This window comes from Phaethon lepturus, unplaced genomic scaffold, assembly GCF_000687285.1.
Source record: "Phaethon lepturus isolate BGI_N335 unplaced genomic scaffold, ASM68728v1 scaffold48847, whole genome shotgun sequence".
NCBI lineage: Eukaryota > Metazoa > Chordata > Aves > Phaethontiformes > Phaethontidae > Phaethon > Phaethon lepturus.
The window spans coordinates 14,393-32,473 of NW_010555094.1; the positions used below are offsets into that span (position 1 = coordinate 14,393).

The window sequence follows — 18,081 nt, forward strand, 5'->3', positions numbered from 1 at the left end:
TTTGTGAAGATGGCTCCAGCGTAGATGTATGGTGAGAGTTCATTGCCAACAGTTAGAATTTAACAACAAAAATCTAATGCAGTAACTACCCCTTCCCACTTAAAGTCAAGCAAACTAAGCTATCAATATCTTGTCTGTCTGAGTTTTTTTCTTTTTTTTTCTTTTTTTTTTTCTTTTTTAAAACAACCAGCATTTGGATTTCATGGGACAGTGATCTGTTTGCTGCTAAAACTTTCATGGTATGCTTTTGTCACCAAACTAAGTTCATATGCCATAGTGGGCTTCTTTTTGCCTGGTTTATCATCCAGTGAAGTTACAAACTTGTTTTTCTGAACATGTGATAAAGTAATATAAATTCTTTAGGATGAGAGGCTTTCTGACTGGTCGGAGGGTATGTCTCATTTGGTGTTTATTTGGAATGTAAGTAAGTAAGCCATGAAGAGCTTCAGCTGGGTATCACAATTTTGAGTTCCTGGCACTTATGTCCATTGTTCTAGACAGGAGGGAAAGAATCTTCCTTTCCATTACACTAAGCACTTTCCCTGGCACCCCATTGGGCCAGGAAGCTTCACAGAATTTGTCTGGACCTGAATTATTGTGCTGTGTGTTCGGTACTGAGAAAACTATCTGGTTGCTTGTTACCGAGAAAAAGAAACCCAAACAAAATCTCAAGGAAAGGGAAGTTCCACTTGAGGTTTCTTTATTCCCATTTTACTATCTATCCCCAGCTGGATCATCTTAAGAAAAATTGAGAAAAAGATAGTTTTGAAGTCATAAAATGGGTCTCAGAACTAAATTGTAAGAGTGAAACTCATTTTCCACATGGCAATAAGGACACCTTGTCCAAATACATTGTTTCAGGTTCTCCTTTGGTCAGTGCTGCGAGGTGACCATACCACTTCACTTAACTTGCATGCGTGTTCTAAGTGAGAGGAGCTGTCCTCTGGACATGCCTCTCTCTAATCGCTGACCATTGAGGGAACCAGGATGCTGAATTTCTCACTGACTACAGTGAGTTAAGATGAAACCCCACCCAGTGTTGCACGGAGGGAGGTTTGCCCCATTACAGAAGATGCTGAGCTCATGAAGCATTTACTTGAATTTTCTAATAGACAACTGTGAATTAACTCTGAGAGATTATTTCTCTTAAAATTTTGGCTGAGTGAAGTGGCTTTAAGTGCCTTTTGTAATATTTTGCAAATGGAGAAGGCAAGAAGCTGGATGACCAGGCTCAGTACACTACTATAATTAATCATGCAACCTTCCTTCAGATCCTTGCTGTGCCACAGAATCCTTCGATGACTTTTTCTAATCCTCAAATGTGGTTTCTAAGAACCTAATTCCCTTAAATGATCGCAGCCTCATTTCCTCATTTCTAAAATAGATATAACTGTTCTTTATTATTTTGGAGGATCATTTCTCAGACCATCCTGTTCCTTGAGGAGGAGGAAGAAAAGGAGCAGCACAGCCTCAGGGAAGAAGATGAGAAGTAGTGCCTTTCTCCACATCAGTTGCTGCGGATGTGAGTGGAAGGGTGAGGCATGCAGGTGGCAGAATTTACTTAGGAGGAAGGTCATAAGCAAATTGTTTTGGAAAATGCTGTGGTAAAAAATTACTTCTGAGACATTTGCCTCATACTCTCACTAAAAATATATTGGATCATCTACTGCTAACAAGCGTGTTCTGCCACCCCCTCAGTGATTAGTATGACTTCCTCCAGCAGCGTAAGTCCATACTTCAGCAGCTGTATCAGTATTTTGTATTCAAACAGAACTGGTCAAAAACTTTCCAGTACATAATGCAGTTTCATCAAAACCACAGCTTCCCTGGGGGAAGTTTTGGTAAGTTTGTGTTGAAAAGCGCTTGACTTACGTAGGCACACAGATAGAGGATAATGCAGGCAGTAAAACAGTATCACGGTAGGGCACAACTTTACTGCAAACATGATGTGATACAGCCCAGCACTAATGATTCCAATGCATACACACAAGGCAATTCTACGTAATTCCAGATGTTTTGGTTAAAGAACCAAACCAAAACTGTAAAGGTGAAATGATTGGTTTTTAACTCAACACCTGATCAAAAACCTCTGCTCAATGAAGAGCCTGGTTCCCTGGAGACACCACTCCATGGAGCGATAGCACTGGAGCATGTTACCACTCTCCTAAGATGGCTCAAGTCCATAACGCAGTAGTTCAACAACCACTGGCGTTCAAAACGGCATGCTTTCTTCACAAGGCATTTTTGGTTTAATATAACCAATAGTGCCATTTTTTTTCCAGTTTATTTCCTTCCTGCTCATAATTTCCAACCTACTGTATACATTGAAGCCTAGCTGCAATTGCAGAGTAATTGACAAAGCCTGTAATTTTGAGAAAAAGCATCTCTGGCCTGAATGAGGGTGATTTTAAAGATCCACGGTGTCAGTGTTGGCTTTTATTCATGCAATACGTATAATCTGACCTGGATGTGATAGCGTTACATTCATAGAGACATTCATTTATTTATTTTTTTTAGATATCATTTGCATGCACTTTCCTTGGCACCGAAAGGTCAATGTTTAAAAAAACATACTGGCTTAGGTGGTTAAATGTTGATGCATGTATATAAACATGTGCTTGAAACCCAGTCATGGGACATTTTAGAAGAAATTAGGGATGCATTTTACTGTTGTAAGATTGTCTGCAACAAACTTATGTTTGTGGATCTTGCAGGTTAAATACTTTATTAAAGTCTGTAAGCATTGTTCTGTTTTAGGACACCACAGACAAAAAGATATTTGCTAAGAAGTGAAAATAAGGTCAAGCATAAACTGTACCTGGGGTTTAAATAAAGAGGGATGTTCCACACTGCAGAAAGGGAACCAGGTGGATTACTTGGTGAATCAAATGGAATTTGAAAGAAAAAGAATTGACAGGGACAGGGTCATTTAAAGGTTCTCTTAAGTTCTGAAGCTTGCATTGTCATCTAGTACCCCCTCTAGAGTTTTATTACGATGCCTGATAACTATGTAAACTGCTGTTTTTATATGATCTGAACAATTTCCTTGTAAAGCAAAGCATTTAATTACCCCAGAGATGCAACTCATTGGCTACCACCTAATGATGTAGAACGTTTACAGCCTGAACATAAAATCATTATTTGATTTCTTGTTTCTTTATAAACTTGCCTGGTTTTAATAGACTGTTAATAAAAATGCCATAATATTTTAAAAGTATGTGTGGGATTTTTTCCTTTCTTTTCAGTAAAGTGAAGAAAGTCTGACACTTGTAAACCGAGTTGACTATGTAGTTAGTAGTGTGGGGAAAAAAAGAAATAAAACAGAGGTAGTATTTCAGAGAGATACTTTAAAGAACATTTGTGTTTTTCAGGAAATAACCACCACCAGATAAAATATTTGTAAGCAGGGTAAGTCTGCAAAAAAAGAGCTGGAGAATTTGCATAAGTGTATTTCCACTTTTCAAAGAACTTATTGCCCTAGTGACTTAATGATTAATAAAACTGTCCTCAAAACACCCAAGAATTGTGTCTGAAGCAAATGTACATTATGACCAGCTTCGTTACCTTTTAAAATATTTTAACTTGTACTTTGTACCAGTATCACACAGCCATAATCTTCTCCAGCTGTTTCACATTTGACACAGGTATCTTCCTGCAGCCACTCCTGTACCCGAAAACATGCAGATTACACATTCCAGTACCCGTGAGGAACTTGCAGTTTACTACAGCCTCTGGACTAGCGCTGCGCGAGCACGAAATTCTTCACTTGCAGGTCAAATGCAGGGAGGAAGAAGGAAGTTCCTGTGACACGTACGGACAAACGGCATTTGGAAACAGGGGACAGCAGCAAGAGATTAAGGTATAAAACTGCAAATAAAGAGGCTGGGACTGAGCTCATCCGTCTCAAGATGGTTACATAGCCCAGCCAGTAGATCCTCTTAGTGTCAATGGAGAGAAACGGGCCTGAGATGCAATTCACCTGACCTCATTTTACATGTACCGCTTCGGCAGAGACACGTTTTCTCCACAAACGTACATTTCTCCACTGTGACTAGAAGAGTTGGATCAGTGGTGCAATCCTTACCATTAGGCACCTAAAATGCCGGGCCCGTTTCCTGCCCAGCTCTCCTCCTCTGAATCCTAACTTTCCGTTTTCCTGGAATACAGTTTCCATATGGATCACAAGAAGGTCTTGCTATAGAAAAGTACTCTCAAACATAGTAAGATTGCCAGATCTGACAAAAAGCCGCTAGTTTCAATACACATTTATTGAAATGCCCGTTTCAATACACACACATTGCATATGTATCTGCTTCCAAATGGGACTCTGAAAACGTGTTTTTAGAGGGGGCAGGGACTAGCGAGTCAGCCAGTGCACTTTGTGCTCTAAGCACTGTCATGAACACCGATGCTATAAATAGCGTCACACGTTCAGCAGAATTATGAGTCACAGGCACCTACGGACTCCAATAAAGCGATGACAGGGAGCCTGCGGGGCTGACGTGCCTACAGCCAGATACCCAGCCCAGAAAGGGGTATCTGGCTGTTGGCTTACACCAGGCTTTTGACTCCTGGGCTGTTTTCAGCAGCTCCGAAAGCAAAAGAATCGATGATGGATGTAAAGCAGGGTGCTGGAATGATGGGAACGCTTCTAAATGTGGACACCAACGTCTCTGAAGGACTGCCTCGAGTGCCTCTGCAAGGGCTGCCACCGTGAGCCAGAGCACGGCAGGGGCCTGCGTCTGCCAGAAGCGTTACCAGTGGTGGCCCTGGACCAAAAGGTCTGGCGAGAACAACATTTCCGGAATGTCCTATGGAAACTTCTGAAGGTAACTCTAAGCCCGACAGTACAACTATGTGGACCTCTGCATCGGTAGGAAATCCCTGGAGATGGAGTGACCTCCACTTGTACCAGCTGCAGAATCATGGTGGAAGCGTGATACAGCAGGACAATGACCATGTGAAGTCAGCTGCTCATCCAATAAAAGAAAATTACCAGCTACAATTCTTTTAAAAGCTATTTTATTTATCTTTAAAGGAGAGAAACTGATTAGTTGTATAAAATATTATCATACATTTGATGTAAAGCCTTCAGTCTGTTTGAACAAAAAAATACATTGTCACAGTACAGAAATGATAAATCTCCTTCGGTGCTGGACTCTGTAATGTCACCCCTCTAGCCGAAGGATCATGGAAGAACTTCACTGGCTGTAACAGAGCTTACGGTCAGTGTACCCCAATGTTAACATATATTCTGTCTGTAAAACTGCAAAAAGTGAGAAAATAAGCACAAGATACTCTTAAACACTTCTGTGCATTTTTCAGGAAGAAAGCTGAAGCCATATTGAGAGTAAAAAACCCAAACAACTCCATTTTATTTTAAAATTCATTGACAAAATCAGTGTGCAGCTCGTAGAATTTTTAGTAGCTCTAGGATTAGCTTCTGTTCAACACAAGAACTGACCTTTAAAACATACTAGTGTCCGTATTCTAGGTTCAGCTAAACAACTTCTAAATGAGCTACCTAGAGAAGATGTTTTAAAACATTTGTGTAATGAACAGCATGCTTTTCTACTATCACTGCTTTAATTTAAGCAGCTGTGACAGCTAAATTTTGTAAAAATGGGTAATTTTAAAGCAGGACTTAATTTATTTCCTTATTTTTTAATTCGCTGGAAGTAAAACGTGCTTTCCTTAACTGGCTGTTTTGCAAAACATTTCTCATTGCAAGAAAAATTCTAGTATCTGAATCAGTAACTTACAAACACGTAAGCTGAAAAAAGTTTTGGGGTTTGGGTTTGTGGGGGTTTTTTGCTAGTTGTAACAGTTCACAAGTTGCCTATTAAACTCTGCCTTTTTGGTAAAATAAGGCAGACTGATTTTCCCAACGTGGGCTCATCAAGTTCAGCTTTCGAGCAGACGCTGCGGTAAGGCCATTGGGAGATGCCCCATGCTTTTAGGCACCAGGCTGCTCTTACCTGGAACCCAAGTGGAGACACTTGGCTTTCAGCTATAGGAAAGAGGTTTGGTGCCTGTTTCTCAGGCTATTTGGCTTGGCTGCAGTTAGGTGAAAATGTTAAGAAATCCAGAAAATTCTACATCGTTAGAATTTTGAAATCTTATGTGTACCAGGTGAGTTTAGGCTTGGGGTTCTTTGTTCTTTTTTTAATAATTGAGATTTTGCAAGATAAGAAAGTGCACATCAAATAGTCTGCATATGGGAAGAAGCTTCAGCTTCTGGGAAAATTTTCTGTGCCATTCAGGGAGGAATCTCAGTGGGATTTATACTCCATGAAATTCAAACTGATGGACAGTGTAACCGCCCTCTGAAATTAGACTGGGGCGAGAGCTGGGGAAGGAAAACTACAAAACGCTAAGTATCGGTTTCAGTAGTACAGCTACATAATGAGCTCACTTGGAATTCAGGTTGTCCTTCTAATGTTGAGGCCCTGAATCTGCGAGGTCTATGACTGCTGTGCAGTTTGTTACTGAGAATTTGATGCGCTAATTATATACAGAGACAGAAATTTGCAGTATCTGGCCCCTCATTTTCAAAATTTGCAAGTAATGGAAATCTAAAAACGAAATCTAAGAAAGAAAATTAGTGCATTTCAAATCATTCTAGCTAACATTTTGTCTTTAGACAGAAAAATTCAATCCAAGTAGACTGAATTGGCTTAAATCAGTAATGTTGCATTAGGAAACTAAGACACCTTCCAAGTCTGTTTTTAAAATCCTCAAAAAATATATATAAATTAAATTCAGTGGCTTACATTGTATATATGCTACATCATAAGGCAAAGTATCATGAGTAACACTTAAAAATTTTAAAAGTCCAAATGCTTTCAACTAGCAGTTCGGAATAAAAAGCAACTAAAAAAGCAACTCAATTAATGAAGGCTGTAAAACAAAAACAAGCTAAGAGGGCCTGCAGTGCAGCCCCTGGTCCTGAGAAGAATCTCACTTTTCTTCACTGGCTGAGGTATCATTTCCATCATTCAGTTTCTGCTTTTGCATTCTTGTTCGAGTAGATGCTAAAAAAAAAAAAAAAAAAAAAAAAATAAAAAATTTTTTTAAAAAAAAAAAAAAAAAAAAAAAAAAAAAAAAAAAAATTAAATACTTTCTTCAGAATTACTTCAGACGTCATTATTTCTTGTAAAAATTGGTAATGACACAAGGAATTGTATTATACTATTCTAAATAAAACAAATCCCCCATTTTAAAAGTAAACACATAGTTCTGAGTTGCTTCAGCAATTCCTGCTCAATCTCACACATCTTAAATTCATTCCACCCATTCATGATACTCTCATTGCTTCTGTACCCTCGCTTTGCCTGTTTTCATCCTCGAGGCAGGCAGATGGGACTGCATCATGGAGCGATCTCATTTTGCTGCCAGGCAGACGCTCGGAGCTGAGCAGTCCCCACATCCCAGAGCCAGCCTGCAGAGGAAACGCCTTTTCCCCCCACAGTGACACTCAACTGGACATGAGACAGAACATCCCTTCTTAACCTCTGCCACAAGTAAACACTGGAACACTTCCCCTACCCTAAAATAAACAAGGGGTGCCTACAGGCATGCTCATACCTATCCCGACAAACAACCACTTGCTAGGTAAGAATTTTTAATGGGTAAATCTGCTCAGCTACTGAGCTCAGATTCCACCAGAGAGTGAGAATGCCTGGTCAGACCAGGCGTGTCCCATCTCAGGAGTGGAAAATACATCCCGGATGTGGGGATGGGGCCATTTTGCTTTTCATGAGCTAGATTTGAGTTTCATTTGAAAAACAGAAAAGCAATCCCATAAAATCTGAAAGAAATGCTGATCCACAGTAGAAGAAAAAGCAGTCTCAGGCATTTTGGTATAAAAGACAGCAAAGCAACATAGAAAGTTACATACAATTTTCCTGTGTATATAATTTTCCCTTACTATACTGTAATCGCCTAAAAAGGTGTTCTGGTCAACTAAATGCTGCTGCAATTACTACTGATTTCTACCTGCAAGCTCTCAGCTAAGGGTCTGTCATTACAAGAAATGGGAAAGCCGTGGCAAATGTTCAATTCCATTTCAAGAATTCTACTGTTTAGGAAGTGAGGATTTCCATTTTATAATTTGCAGTTGCAAGATTAAATGGAGCAAGTACAAAAAAGCAAGTTACCAAAATGACATCAATGTTGAGCAGTGTTTTTATCTGAGTTGGCACTAACTGTTTCATCCAAGGCACTCACCACTGTGCAGTTAATGAAAGAATAATACTCACTCATTTCTGCAAGCTTTTGTTGGAACTTGGACTCCTGGGGTAGGTGTTTGCTGCAGACAGAAAGCATATGATTAAGTTAAAAAAAACAAAAACTTTTTATCCTCATAACGTAACTTTAAATCAAGATTAGTTCATTTCAGTGCTATTGCCTTCCCTTACATGAAGAAGAATGCAAACTCTTCTCTCCTCCACACTGAACTCAAGAGTTGCTTGAATTCCCTTATGTCTAAAAAATTTGGGGTTTGTTTTTTAAAAGACTGACTAAAGGCTACAGCATGGTTTAGCACTCAGCAATAACACTGAGATGCTGGATGTATAGGCACCATATAAATCCTTGCTTCTGACATCAAAGCATCTAATTGAGAAGTATTATGATACTCTCTCTCATTTAATGTATTTACTAAAGTTCACAAATTACAGAAGTTAGGATGTCAGGAAGAATTTAGGCTGGAAAGCCCTGAGAACCAATGTTTCAGCAAGTTTACTGAAAGGCTGAGAACAATCACTTACCTTCCATCTGCTTCGTCTTGCCCTTCTATATCAAAGCGCAGCCTCTTCAGTGGCTTAGGAGCAGCACTTACTTCTGCGCTGCGTTTTAGCTGGCAATCGCTGTTGCACACCATCTGGTTTATTTTTTGAAACTTTTCAGAAGTCTAAAATTACAAGAAAATGAGGAAAGAATTGCCAATAAATCCTGAAACTACTCAAACTTTCCACTAAAAAAAAATTTAGGAGTTCTAAAACTCTGCAGTTTAAGAACTCTACCTTCTTTCAAAGCAACTAAAATAAAATGAAAAACATTTTAAAAGTGAAGTCTGGGTATCTGAAAGGAGTTAACAGAACACCCCTGTAATCTTTGTGCTTACAGATTCCATAAAACAATACGTTAAATTAGAGACACTCACTAGCCAGTTCGACAGATGTTGGCAGGCTATCCCATTCCTCCAAAAGTTACATGCATTGAAGACCAGACATTAAAAATGTTAAAACTCACCCCAAATGATTCACCAATTGACACCAAAATTCTGCCAAATGAAGAAGAGAAGTGTTTAAGATTAAGCTGCATTTAATAATGATAGAAGCATCCACTAATTTGCACAGCTTAGCATAAGACATGAACAAAGTCTCTTCCTCTCTTCTCTGTATTAACAGTGCAAACCCATACTATGCTTCACTGCGTGGAGACTGTTCACGTTTCTCTTCGGGCCAGTGAATGCTGAATCACCAGATCAACCGTCCCATACCAACAGAAAATAAAATGTAGCTTGAAAGAATCAGAGGCCCCCACAGTCCGTCCCTCATGAGCAGGAAGACACTTCAGTGCTGGGTACTAATAATCATAATAATCATCCTTTCATCATTACCTTTAGGTATTTGCAATCAAAACCATGCAGGACTTCAACCTAAAATATACAGTAATATTTCAATTTTTGTAGACTGCAGGCCAGGTGCAATGGGACTCACTTGATCCTAGTTTGAAAGCCCACTGGAGACTCGCACATTTGCTGTCATCTCTGTCTGCTGAGAACTAGTGACCAACAGTTTGAAATGTTCTGCTCAGTCAACTAAATACTCTGAACCATTTTGTTCTGAAAAAGTATTTTCTCTTTACACAAGTGTACAAAGCTCATCTATATTTTTCAGGAGTGTGATCCAGAATCAAAGCCAACAATATTTAAGCAATTAGGTCAGCAAACCCCTCTTGGATGTGACTATTCAAAAAAAAAAAAAAAAAAAAAAAAAAAGAAAAAAAAAAGAAAAAAAAAACCAAAGAAAAACCCAAACTTTGAGCATATTGACTAAACTGAAACAGAAAAGCGCTCTGCTCAAAGATGAATACAGTTTCCAAATACAGGATACAAACTTTTAACCAGAAAAGGTGTGATAACCACAGATTATTGACAAACTAGACTGCGGTTTTCTAGTTTGTTTCCACTAAAATCCCCAAAATACCTTTCATTTAGTCAAAGAAGCACTTGTCAACAACCTACCTAGACCGTGGAGTCATCTTTGTGGGCGACTGAAACCCATCAGAGAATTTGTATGGGCTCTTCAAGGGTGAGATGTATATGTTATTGCCAGCAGGGACACGCCGAGGAGAGTTGGAAAACTGGTAAGGGCTGCGAGGAATGTGTGGGATAGGTGACAGAGTGGGAGGCTATAAAAATAATAAAATAATCATATATTTTTTTCTATATATTCCTATTCTATTAAACAATGAATACTGAATACAACTGACAGCTTACCCTGTTGGAGGCGTACTGCAAAATGTTCGTTTTCAGCTTCTGCATAAACACTAAGTTGTAAAAGACTATAATGGAGTCATACTGTTCTTCCCTGATAAGAACACGTTTGAAAGTCTACATAGGGTGAGAAAATCATACACAGATTTAAAAAAGGCATGAAAAATTTACATTTAACAAACTCATAAAACCATTCATAAAGTCTATGTTAGATAAGAGCTAAGATGGCATGTGTGTTGTATGCAAGCCATTGTAACTACTATTTAGAACCATTCTAAACTGTTGGGGTTTTTCTAAACATGTATGAACATCAGTAGAAGTATCTACTTAATTAAGTGGCACAGCCCCTTAAGGGTGAACGCAGTTGTTCACTGCTTTAACAACATTGTCCAAATTTAAGCTCCATTTACACAACTGTCAAAAAAAAAGGCTTCGCTACTGTGCACACCTAGCAAGGCTAAAAAAATCATTACTAACCTGATGTGGATAAAATAGTTCTTTAGGCTTGGAGACAAAAGTCTGGAGTTTAGCCAAGACACACAAATACACTGTGAGAAATTCTGCTACTAAAAGGATGCCTATAGTTCAATTAATTCTTTGGTGAGATTTTTTTTTTCTATTGATTTAATTACTGATTAATTATTTTGTGCAAAAATTTACATACAGTAAAAAAAAATTTACATACAAAGAAAGGAACATCTTAATGTTAGAATTAAGCCTGCAACTTTAATACATACACACCTGTTTGATATATAACCATACATCTCTATTTGATATCTAACCATATTTCTACTGAAAGCTTCTATAGAAAGTTATCTGCTTCTCTTCCCTTAATGCTCCATGGAAGTCAAGTAACTCTTAAAGGAACATGGGTTGCTTTTGAAAATCCTATTAGCTCTAGACCTGAATCTTTCGTCTAGTCTCCAAATAAAATCATAAACCATTATTTAGTATCTTTAAGTAAAAAGGTGGAATGAAGTTTGCTTTCTGAGGAGAATTGCCAAACTATTTCTGTAAGATGTTTAAAGAGACATTTAGTTTTCTCGTCAACAAAATGGAGGTGCAGTGAAGCAGTTTTCTTTTGTATGTTCAAGTGTACTTTGGGTTTTTTGTTTGTTTTAGACAGAGAGAAATAATTATTTTATAACATTTTTATGGAGGAATAACATTAAAGAATTTCCATACCTCTTGATTTGTGTTGGGAAGCTCCTTGTATGCCGAAACTATTATTTTAAATCTAAGATCTACATTCTTTACTTTGCATATGCCATACATGGAACACATCATGATCTATTAAAGAAACAAGACAAGAGAACTGGAAATGCAGAAAATTCAGCATCTTCATTTCAAGTTAAGAAATCTCATAAATGATGAGCTTTTTATTACTGATTGTGCTCTGTAAACCAGCATGTAACTCAACTTCATATGAACTTACAGAAAGCCAACTACTGTTCCCTCCATTGCTGTATGACAACCAACTAATTGGAGCTGAGAATATCTTCTCTAACTTGTTTTGCACACTGCAATTTTAGGGTAGAGTAACAAAACCTGGATCAGCCACACATTTTGTCTTTAAAAAAAAAAAAAGAGGCAGTATTTTCTTATACAAATTAACAGAAAATTTGGCTCTCCATTATTTTGAAAATAGCTGTAAACAGCATTTTGAAGGTCCTACGGTAAGTAACTGCCAGTACTTAAAAAACCTGAGATGATCAAAAAGAGACTGCACTCTAAACTAATTTCTCCTTTGAGTGATCAATAGAGAAATAAAAACTTAGACTATAATTTCTAATGGTTAAAGAATACATAAGGGACATTTTGTTCAGGAAAGTCTTTCTAAACTCTTTAAAAAAAGTTTTTAATGTTACCTGGTCCAAGTGCCTGTCTCTCATAAGCTCATATTCATTTTGCAGTGTGTGCTGGAAGAGGGTCCAGATCAAGGGTTCCAGGTCAGGATGTTCAGAGAGAAGCCGAAAGAACAGGGTATGTAGTCGAAGATAGGCCAGTAGATACACTTGAGAAAGAGAGAAGAAAAATAAACTGAAATGGTAACAATAGCGGTATGCAAAATAAAAGGAGCACGATGGAGGATGGACGCATTCAGGGGAAGCACCATATATGCTTGCCCAGTTCTTAAGCTTCCCGCGACATCTATTTATGGTCACTGCCGGAAAAAGGATACCAGGATAGAAGGAACTCTCCATCTGAGCTCGTATGGCCATTCTTAGAATCAGTAGATAAGTTTTCAGTTTGAACTTGCAGTGTGTGGAGTGCATGCATTAACCTGCTGGCATCATTTTACCGTTTCTTCCAAGGGCAGCTGAGGGTTTGCACGGTACAGATTCTATTATCATCTTTTAAGAAATGTTGAACTCCAAAACCCAAAAAGAATAAATAATAAGAGATAACTTTGCAATTTCAGCATGTACAGAAGCAACAAACCTTTTTTGTAGAACAGAGAGAGAGAGGTAGATTTCTGTGGTTTCTGTGTTTGAGGGGTCACAGTTGGCTGAGCATCTGGACTGGAAGTAGCACTTGGAGGAGGTCCAGATGCTTTCTTCTTAGGAGATCTCACAGGAGAAAGATAGCTGGAGATTAAACATATATTAAGCACTTCAAATCACAGGATAAAGGAACAATTTTATATGAATAATACTTGCAGGAACTCTCCCCTCATTAGATGAATTTAATTGCTAGAGTAACCTTTTATTCCCACATCAGGAATTAAAAATTCAAGTTATTGATTAAATACTTGATAAAGGGACTTACTTATTCCTAGACAAGTAAGAAAACAGTTTGCAATTACAAGTTTGATAGGGCTTGGGAAAAAACATTTCAGAATTTGATTTGGCTAAATTTACATGTATAATAAGCAGCAGCAAATACAAGTTTTAACTGTTGTTAAATAAATAACCGAAGTACCAAGCCTAACAAGTAGGAAAACAGAAGACAAGTGGATTTATATACTAAGGTCGATATTAACTTCACATTTTACTAGACCTCAAAGCACGCATGTCACTTACAGGTCTGCGGCAGTGTGATTATGTTGGAGAGGCAGATTGAGAGTGGAAGTGGGCTCAGGCTGATCAGTTTGGCCTTCTCGTTCTTTTGACTGCCTGATAAGATCGAACAGTGGTGACCCCTAGAAAAATCACAGTAACCGTACATCATACTGAGAACAGACAACCACAGTGGATGGCTTTTGTTCCTTATTCTCTAAAATCAACCCCCAAAATATGATCCTAAACAGAATATTAATGCTTTGAAATACCTCAGAACACTCATATTTTGCCAGATAAATTTTAACTATTTAACTAACAAATTTTAACTATTCAATACACCGAACACTTTTTCTGTTTCAACAGCAGTCCATTAGATTTAGGCTAACTGCAGAGTGGAGATATAGTTATATTCTAGAGGTGCTTATTACCTCCTATTAAATAGCAATTCCTGAAAAGAGCAGCAAACAATACAAGAAAATACCATCAAAGGTCATATTTAAAAAAAAAAACAAACCAACACAAAAACCCCAAACATCAGTGACAAAGTTTTTTTTTACCTACATTTCTGCTACAACATCTACCCAGTATTTTACACATGACAATATACAAAACATGGTCGTAACCCATCTAGCTGCACTGGGGACTGTTCAGATCTCTGCAGTATCATGAACCAGACCTACCTCTGGCAAGAGTTATAGTCACTCTGGATGCATTTGGTCTCTGCCCTCATGCCCCGAAACAAAACCATTTTGATTTTAGGTCAATTATCAGTACTTTAGGCAAAGGAGCTCGAATACATCTGAACCTACTAAGGGTTTGAGGTAGGAGGCGATGCAGAGAGGGTATAAGTGGAATGGAGAAGGTTCTGGCTGAAGCAACATTAGTTGATGTGATAAACAGCAGTCTTGCAGAAATAAAATCTCAAGCTTTTGCAGCTCGTGTGTCATGTACAGAGTAGAATTATGCTGAGACAGCAAGACTGCATGGGAAAATATTTTGGCACTGTATTTATAACTAATGTTGAAAACACAGGTTTGCTGGCTTCTGGTTTTTTATTTTCGTTAAACAGGAGACTTGAGCACAATGTTGCCATCCAATAGTGCAGCATTGAAACTCCAGAAGCAACAAAAAAACCAGCTGATTAGCAAATATCTGCCTTCTCAGGGGGAAAGCAGTGTCCATATGACTGGAAATGAAATGGGCAAAACAGACATTCAGCATTTTCCTCCAAATGATCCCCCAAAAGATAGCACTAAAATCAATCAGCTCAACACTTTCCACATAATGCATCATCCAATTGTCCAAGGTCTATCTGATCTTACAAATGCACGTTAATAATATTAAAATATGATGGCACAAATGACAAATCTGTAGTTACGCTAACAAATAGGAGCAGAGCACACATGTAAAGCAAGCTGCAACACCTGCCTAAGGCAGTAAGGCTAGTATTAAAACTAGCATTAAGATTTTCCTCATTTAACCTTACTTCTAAAAAGAGAACTCTCTTTCTCTGAAATGCATCAAGTAAAAAGCTCACAGCAATATAATGACAGTGACTTGAGATATACAATTTTTCACACTGTGTAATTTTTAAATTATGATTTTGGCAATACTGGAGCTTCTCCATCCGTAACATCAGTTACTGACTCATAACCACATCGTTATTTCTCTTTCATTTCTCAACCAGATCAGCTCTTGGGCTGGTTTGTATCATTTTTCCCTGGATTTAGGAGTACATGCAGTTCTCATTTGCTTCTTTCAGTGCTGCCCTTGCTGGAAATGCAGAGACATGACCTTCTCCATCTCTCATTCTTCCAGCCACTTGGACTCTTCTTTTTTATCAAACCCATCAGTGTTTCACTATGGTCTGAAGAATCCAAGTTTCTTTGCCAGAGCAATCACTAATTCATTGCTGACACACCTCCTGATTCCTTGGCTAAGCGTGAATCCTGCTTCATTCATTTCACATTTTAGCTACTAACGACTGAGAAAGTATTGTTTTCAATGAAGCATCAGTAGGAGGAAAAGGGATTGATAAAGAGGAATGAGAAGTCAAGAAACACAAGCAAGAGCTACTGTTTTCGAAGTTAGCACTTGAGAACAGCAGTTCCATGTCCTCTCTCAACCCTGCTCCAATTTTTGCCACACAGAGTGCGATTTCATTAGATAAGGTGAGAGGACACAGCAGCCTGCTACCTATGAAAGGGACCTGCCTACTTTTGCATCATTTCCACTCCTCCTCTTCTACTTGCCAGCTCTGACAATCAGTCAACCTCTGCATCAGTCAATTCAATGCACTAAACCAGCAGAAAGTTAACAGAAAAAGCAAAACCAGATTTAAGCTGGCTCTAAAGAGAATCACAAGCAGAGCCAGAACAGGCATTAAGAAAGGACAGGGCAGCAACACCACGAAGGTTGGGAGCAAAGCAGGAAAGAGCAGAAAACGGGGAGTACGAGATGTCCCGCTTTTACTGACAACGATCTGCTCAATCAGCTGATTGGCATGTGAAACTTTACCCTACAAGAATTTATGAAACCTACTGCTGCTTTCCATCAGTTAGATCAACTACAGTTAGGCAAGCAGATATTCTTCGTGTAGAAACATCTACTTATAGAGACCAAGTAGAAAGACGAGTGAGTCCAATATGTCCTTTTTGGCTCCTGCAAATCCTAATTGACACTGTGGTTAAAATTGTGTCAAGATAAATGGTGTGTTGTCACCCAGCTGGCCCGCAGCAGTGCAGATCAGCCAGCAACAGCAATGGTGGGAGGTGAGAAAGCATTGACTCAACACGTGCCCTTGGGCAAACCACGGCCGGGTTGCCTACCCTGACTGCAGAAACTTTGTTAGCCCTGCGGTTGCAGGAGCAGGGAAAAAGGTTATTTAGTTTTCAGACCTGGTGAAATTTAAGGTGGCCATTCTGCAGATCAATATTTTCCACCTTACAGCTGAAAGGACTTTAGGTGAAGCCCTCTGTGCTCTTTCCCGGGGCCCCCTACCACTCCTGCTGGTAGCTTTCCAAATGCACAGCTGCGTAGTTGGAGAAGTTGGTGCCTCACAAAAAAAAAACGAATATGCCATAATACAAAAAATACACAGACACAAGTTTTCTCAAATGCATCTACCCCTCTATCCTGCAAAACTGAGGGGTTTAATTACAACCTTGCCTCCTCTCTTTATATTTAAACATGAAAAAGGCTGCTATTCAGTGAACGTGAAGCACATTCTGCAACTTGCAGGGAGTTTTCAAGCTTTATCAGGACAAACTCTGTTCGGCTTTAGTCCCACTACTTGGTATTCAACAACCTACCTCTCGCTCAAATGAGAGAAATGTAATGTCATTAACCAGGCAATTACCAGTCCTCTCAGTCATAGTCACAAAAGAACTTTAACCCCTGGGTCCAGCTTTATCGAACAGGAATGTTTTATCAGTAACTTGTTTCTAAAGCGACATTATTCACACTATCTTTTACAAATTTTATACTGCTTTTTAAAGCTTTTAAGTAGCACTTGAGGGCAACAGGTCACCTCCAATGCATTCCTTTCACATGAAAGGAGTTTTGCACAGTTTTTACTTTAATGCTCAGTAAGTGATTAATGTTACTAGATGCAACCACAGAATAAATTTTACTAATTAAGTGAAATGCCACTTTTCATCTGAGACTTCCCTGTGATGGCTAGTGAAGCCCCATTTTATTAGTGTAAAAAGGGAGAAAGCAATTACAGCTAGAATTTCTTAGGGTCAAACAGTCAACAGCATCAGAACGAAGAACAATGCTGAAATTGGGACTCAGTCTGCTCTCACACTACCCAGGGCTAACTGTAACTCTGCGACAGTAAACTCCATGCATTAAGCGAGGCTTTGTTAAGTGAGCCTCTGCAGGATGATACCCTGCAGCAGTACCTGCATCACAAACGTCTGCAGTGATTTTTCCCCATCTGAAAGCTCCTTTTAAGGACAAAACTGGCAGAATTTCTCATTGACTAATTTGGCTATGGTGAAACTACAGGACACACAGGTGCTTCCCAGCTTCCTGATCTTTACATCAGCTCTGTCCCAACAACACGTTTAACTGGACTTTGGTTTCCATAAACAAATTAAACAAAAGACCTAAATCCTTAAATATGGAGAACAGCTACCCTGGGGTTTGGATGTACTCCACTGGCTACAGAGGAAGTCCCTGAGCAGCTTTACTCTCAGCAGTGCCAGTTAGCAGCTCACAGTATTTTAAAAATTGCTTTTGTCTTTATTTTCTATTGCTTTATGCTTCCATTCTTTACAATAATTTTCTAAACAATTTTCAGGTGGGGGTTTCCCCAATAAATTTTAACGCAATGTTTATCACTAAACTAGCGTGTATCTCAATGCCTAGCTACCTTAAGGGAGTGTTCGGGTTGGTGTTTTTTTTTTTTTTAGTATATATTATCAACACCACCACAAATTATTGAATCAGTCAATACAATATATAACATTAAGAAATGTTTTTCTTCATAATATGCTAAAAGGTGGCTGTGATTTTGCAAGGCAAAACAAAGCCAATTTAGACTCGACAGCTTTGGAATGGAAGTGCAAG

At 38.7% G+C, this 18,081-nt stretch overlaps 1 protein-coding gene across 1 annotated transcript; it reads right to left on the reverse strand.

The window, feature by feature from the left end:
- Window positions 1-6,627: 6,627 nt before the first annotated feature.
- LOC104624625 (retinoblastoma-associated protein-like) lies at window positions 6,628-16,880 on the reverse strand. Its single transcript, XM_010292039.1, has 11 exons — window positions 16,818-16,880; window positions 13,528-13,646; window positions 12,947-13,092; window positions 12,373-12,518; window positions 11,690-11,794; window positions 10,508-10,621; window positions 10,253-10,419; window positions 9,256-9,286; window positions 8,772-8,914; window positions 8,262-8,311; window positions 6,628-7,034 (listed from the first exon to the last, which is right to left on the reverse strand). The coding sequence occupies exons 1-11, from the start codon at window positions 16,878-16,880 to the stop codon at window positions 6,961-6,963; spliced, it is 1,158 nt and encodes a 385-aa protein (XP_010290341.1). The 3' UTR covers window positions 6,628-6,960.
- Window positions 16,881-18,081: the final 1,201 nt, after the last annotated feature.

Bases quoted from the DNA above. Each gene is read 5' to 3' on its own strand.
- LOC104624625 (XM_010292039.1), bottom strand. From the start codon at position 16,880: ATGACTGAGAGGACTGGTAATTGCCTGGTTAATGACATTACATTTCTC. The intron at 12,519-12,946 runs GTTTGTTGCTTC...CTCTTTCTCAAG, and splicing joins CTCTCTGTTCTACAAAAAAG to TGTATCTACTGGCCTATCTT. The intron at 8,915-9,255 runs GTGAGTTTTAAC...TTGTAATTTTAG, and splicing joins CAATTGGTGAATCATTTGGG to ACTTCTGAAAAGTTTCAAAA.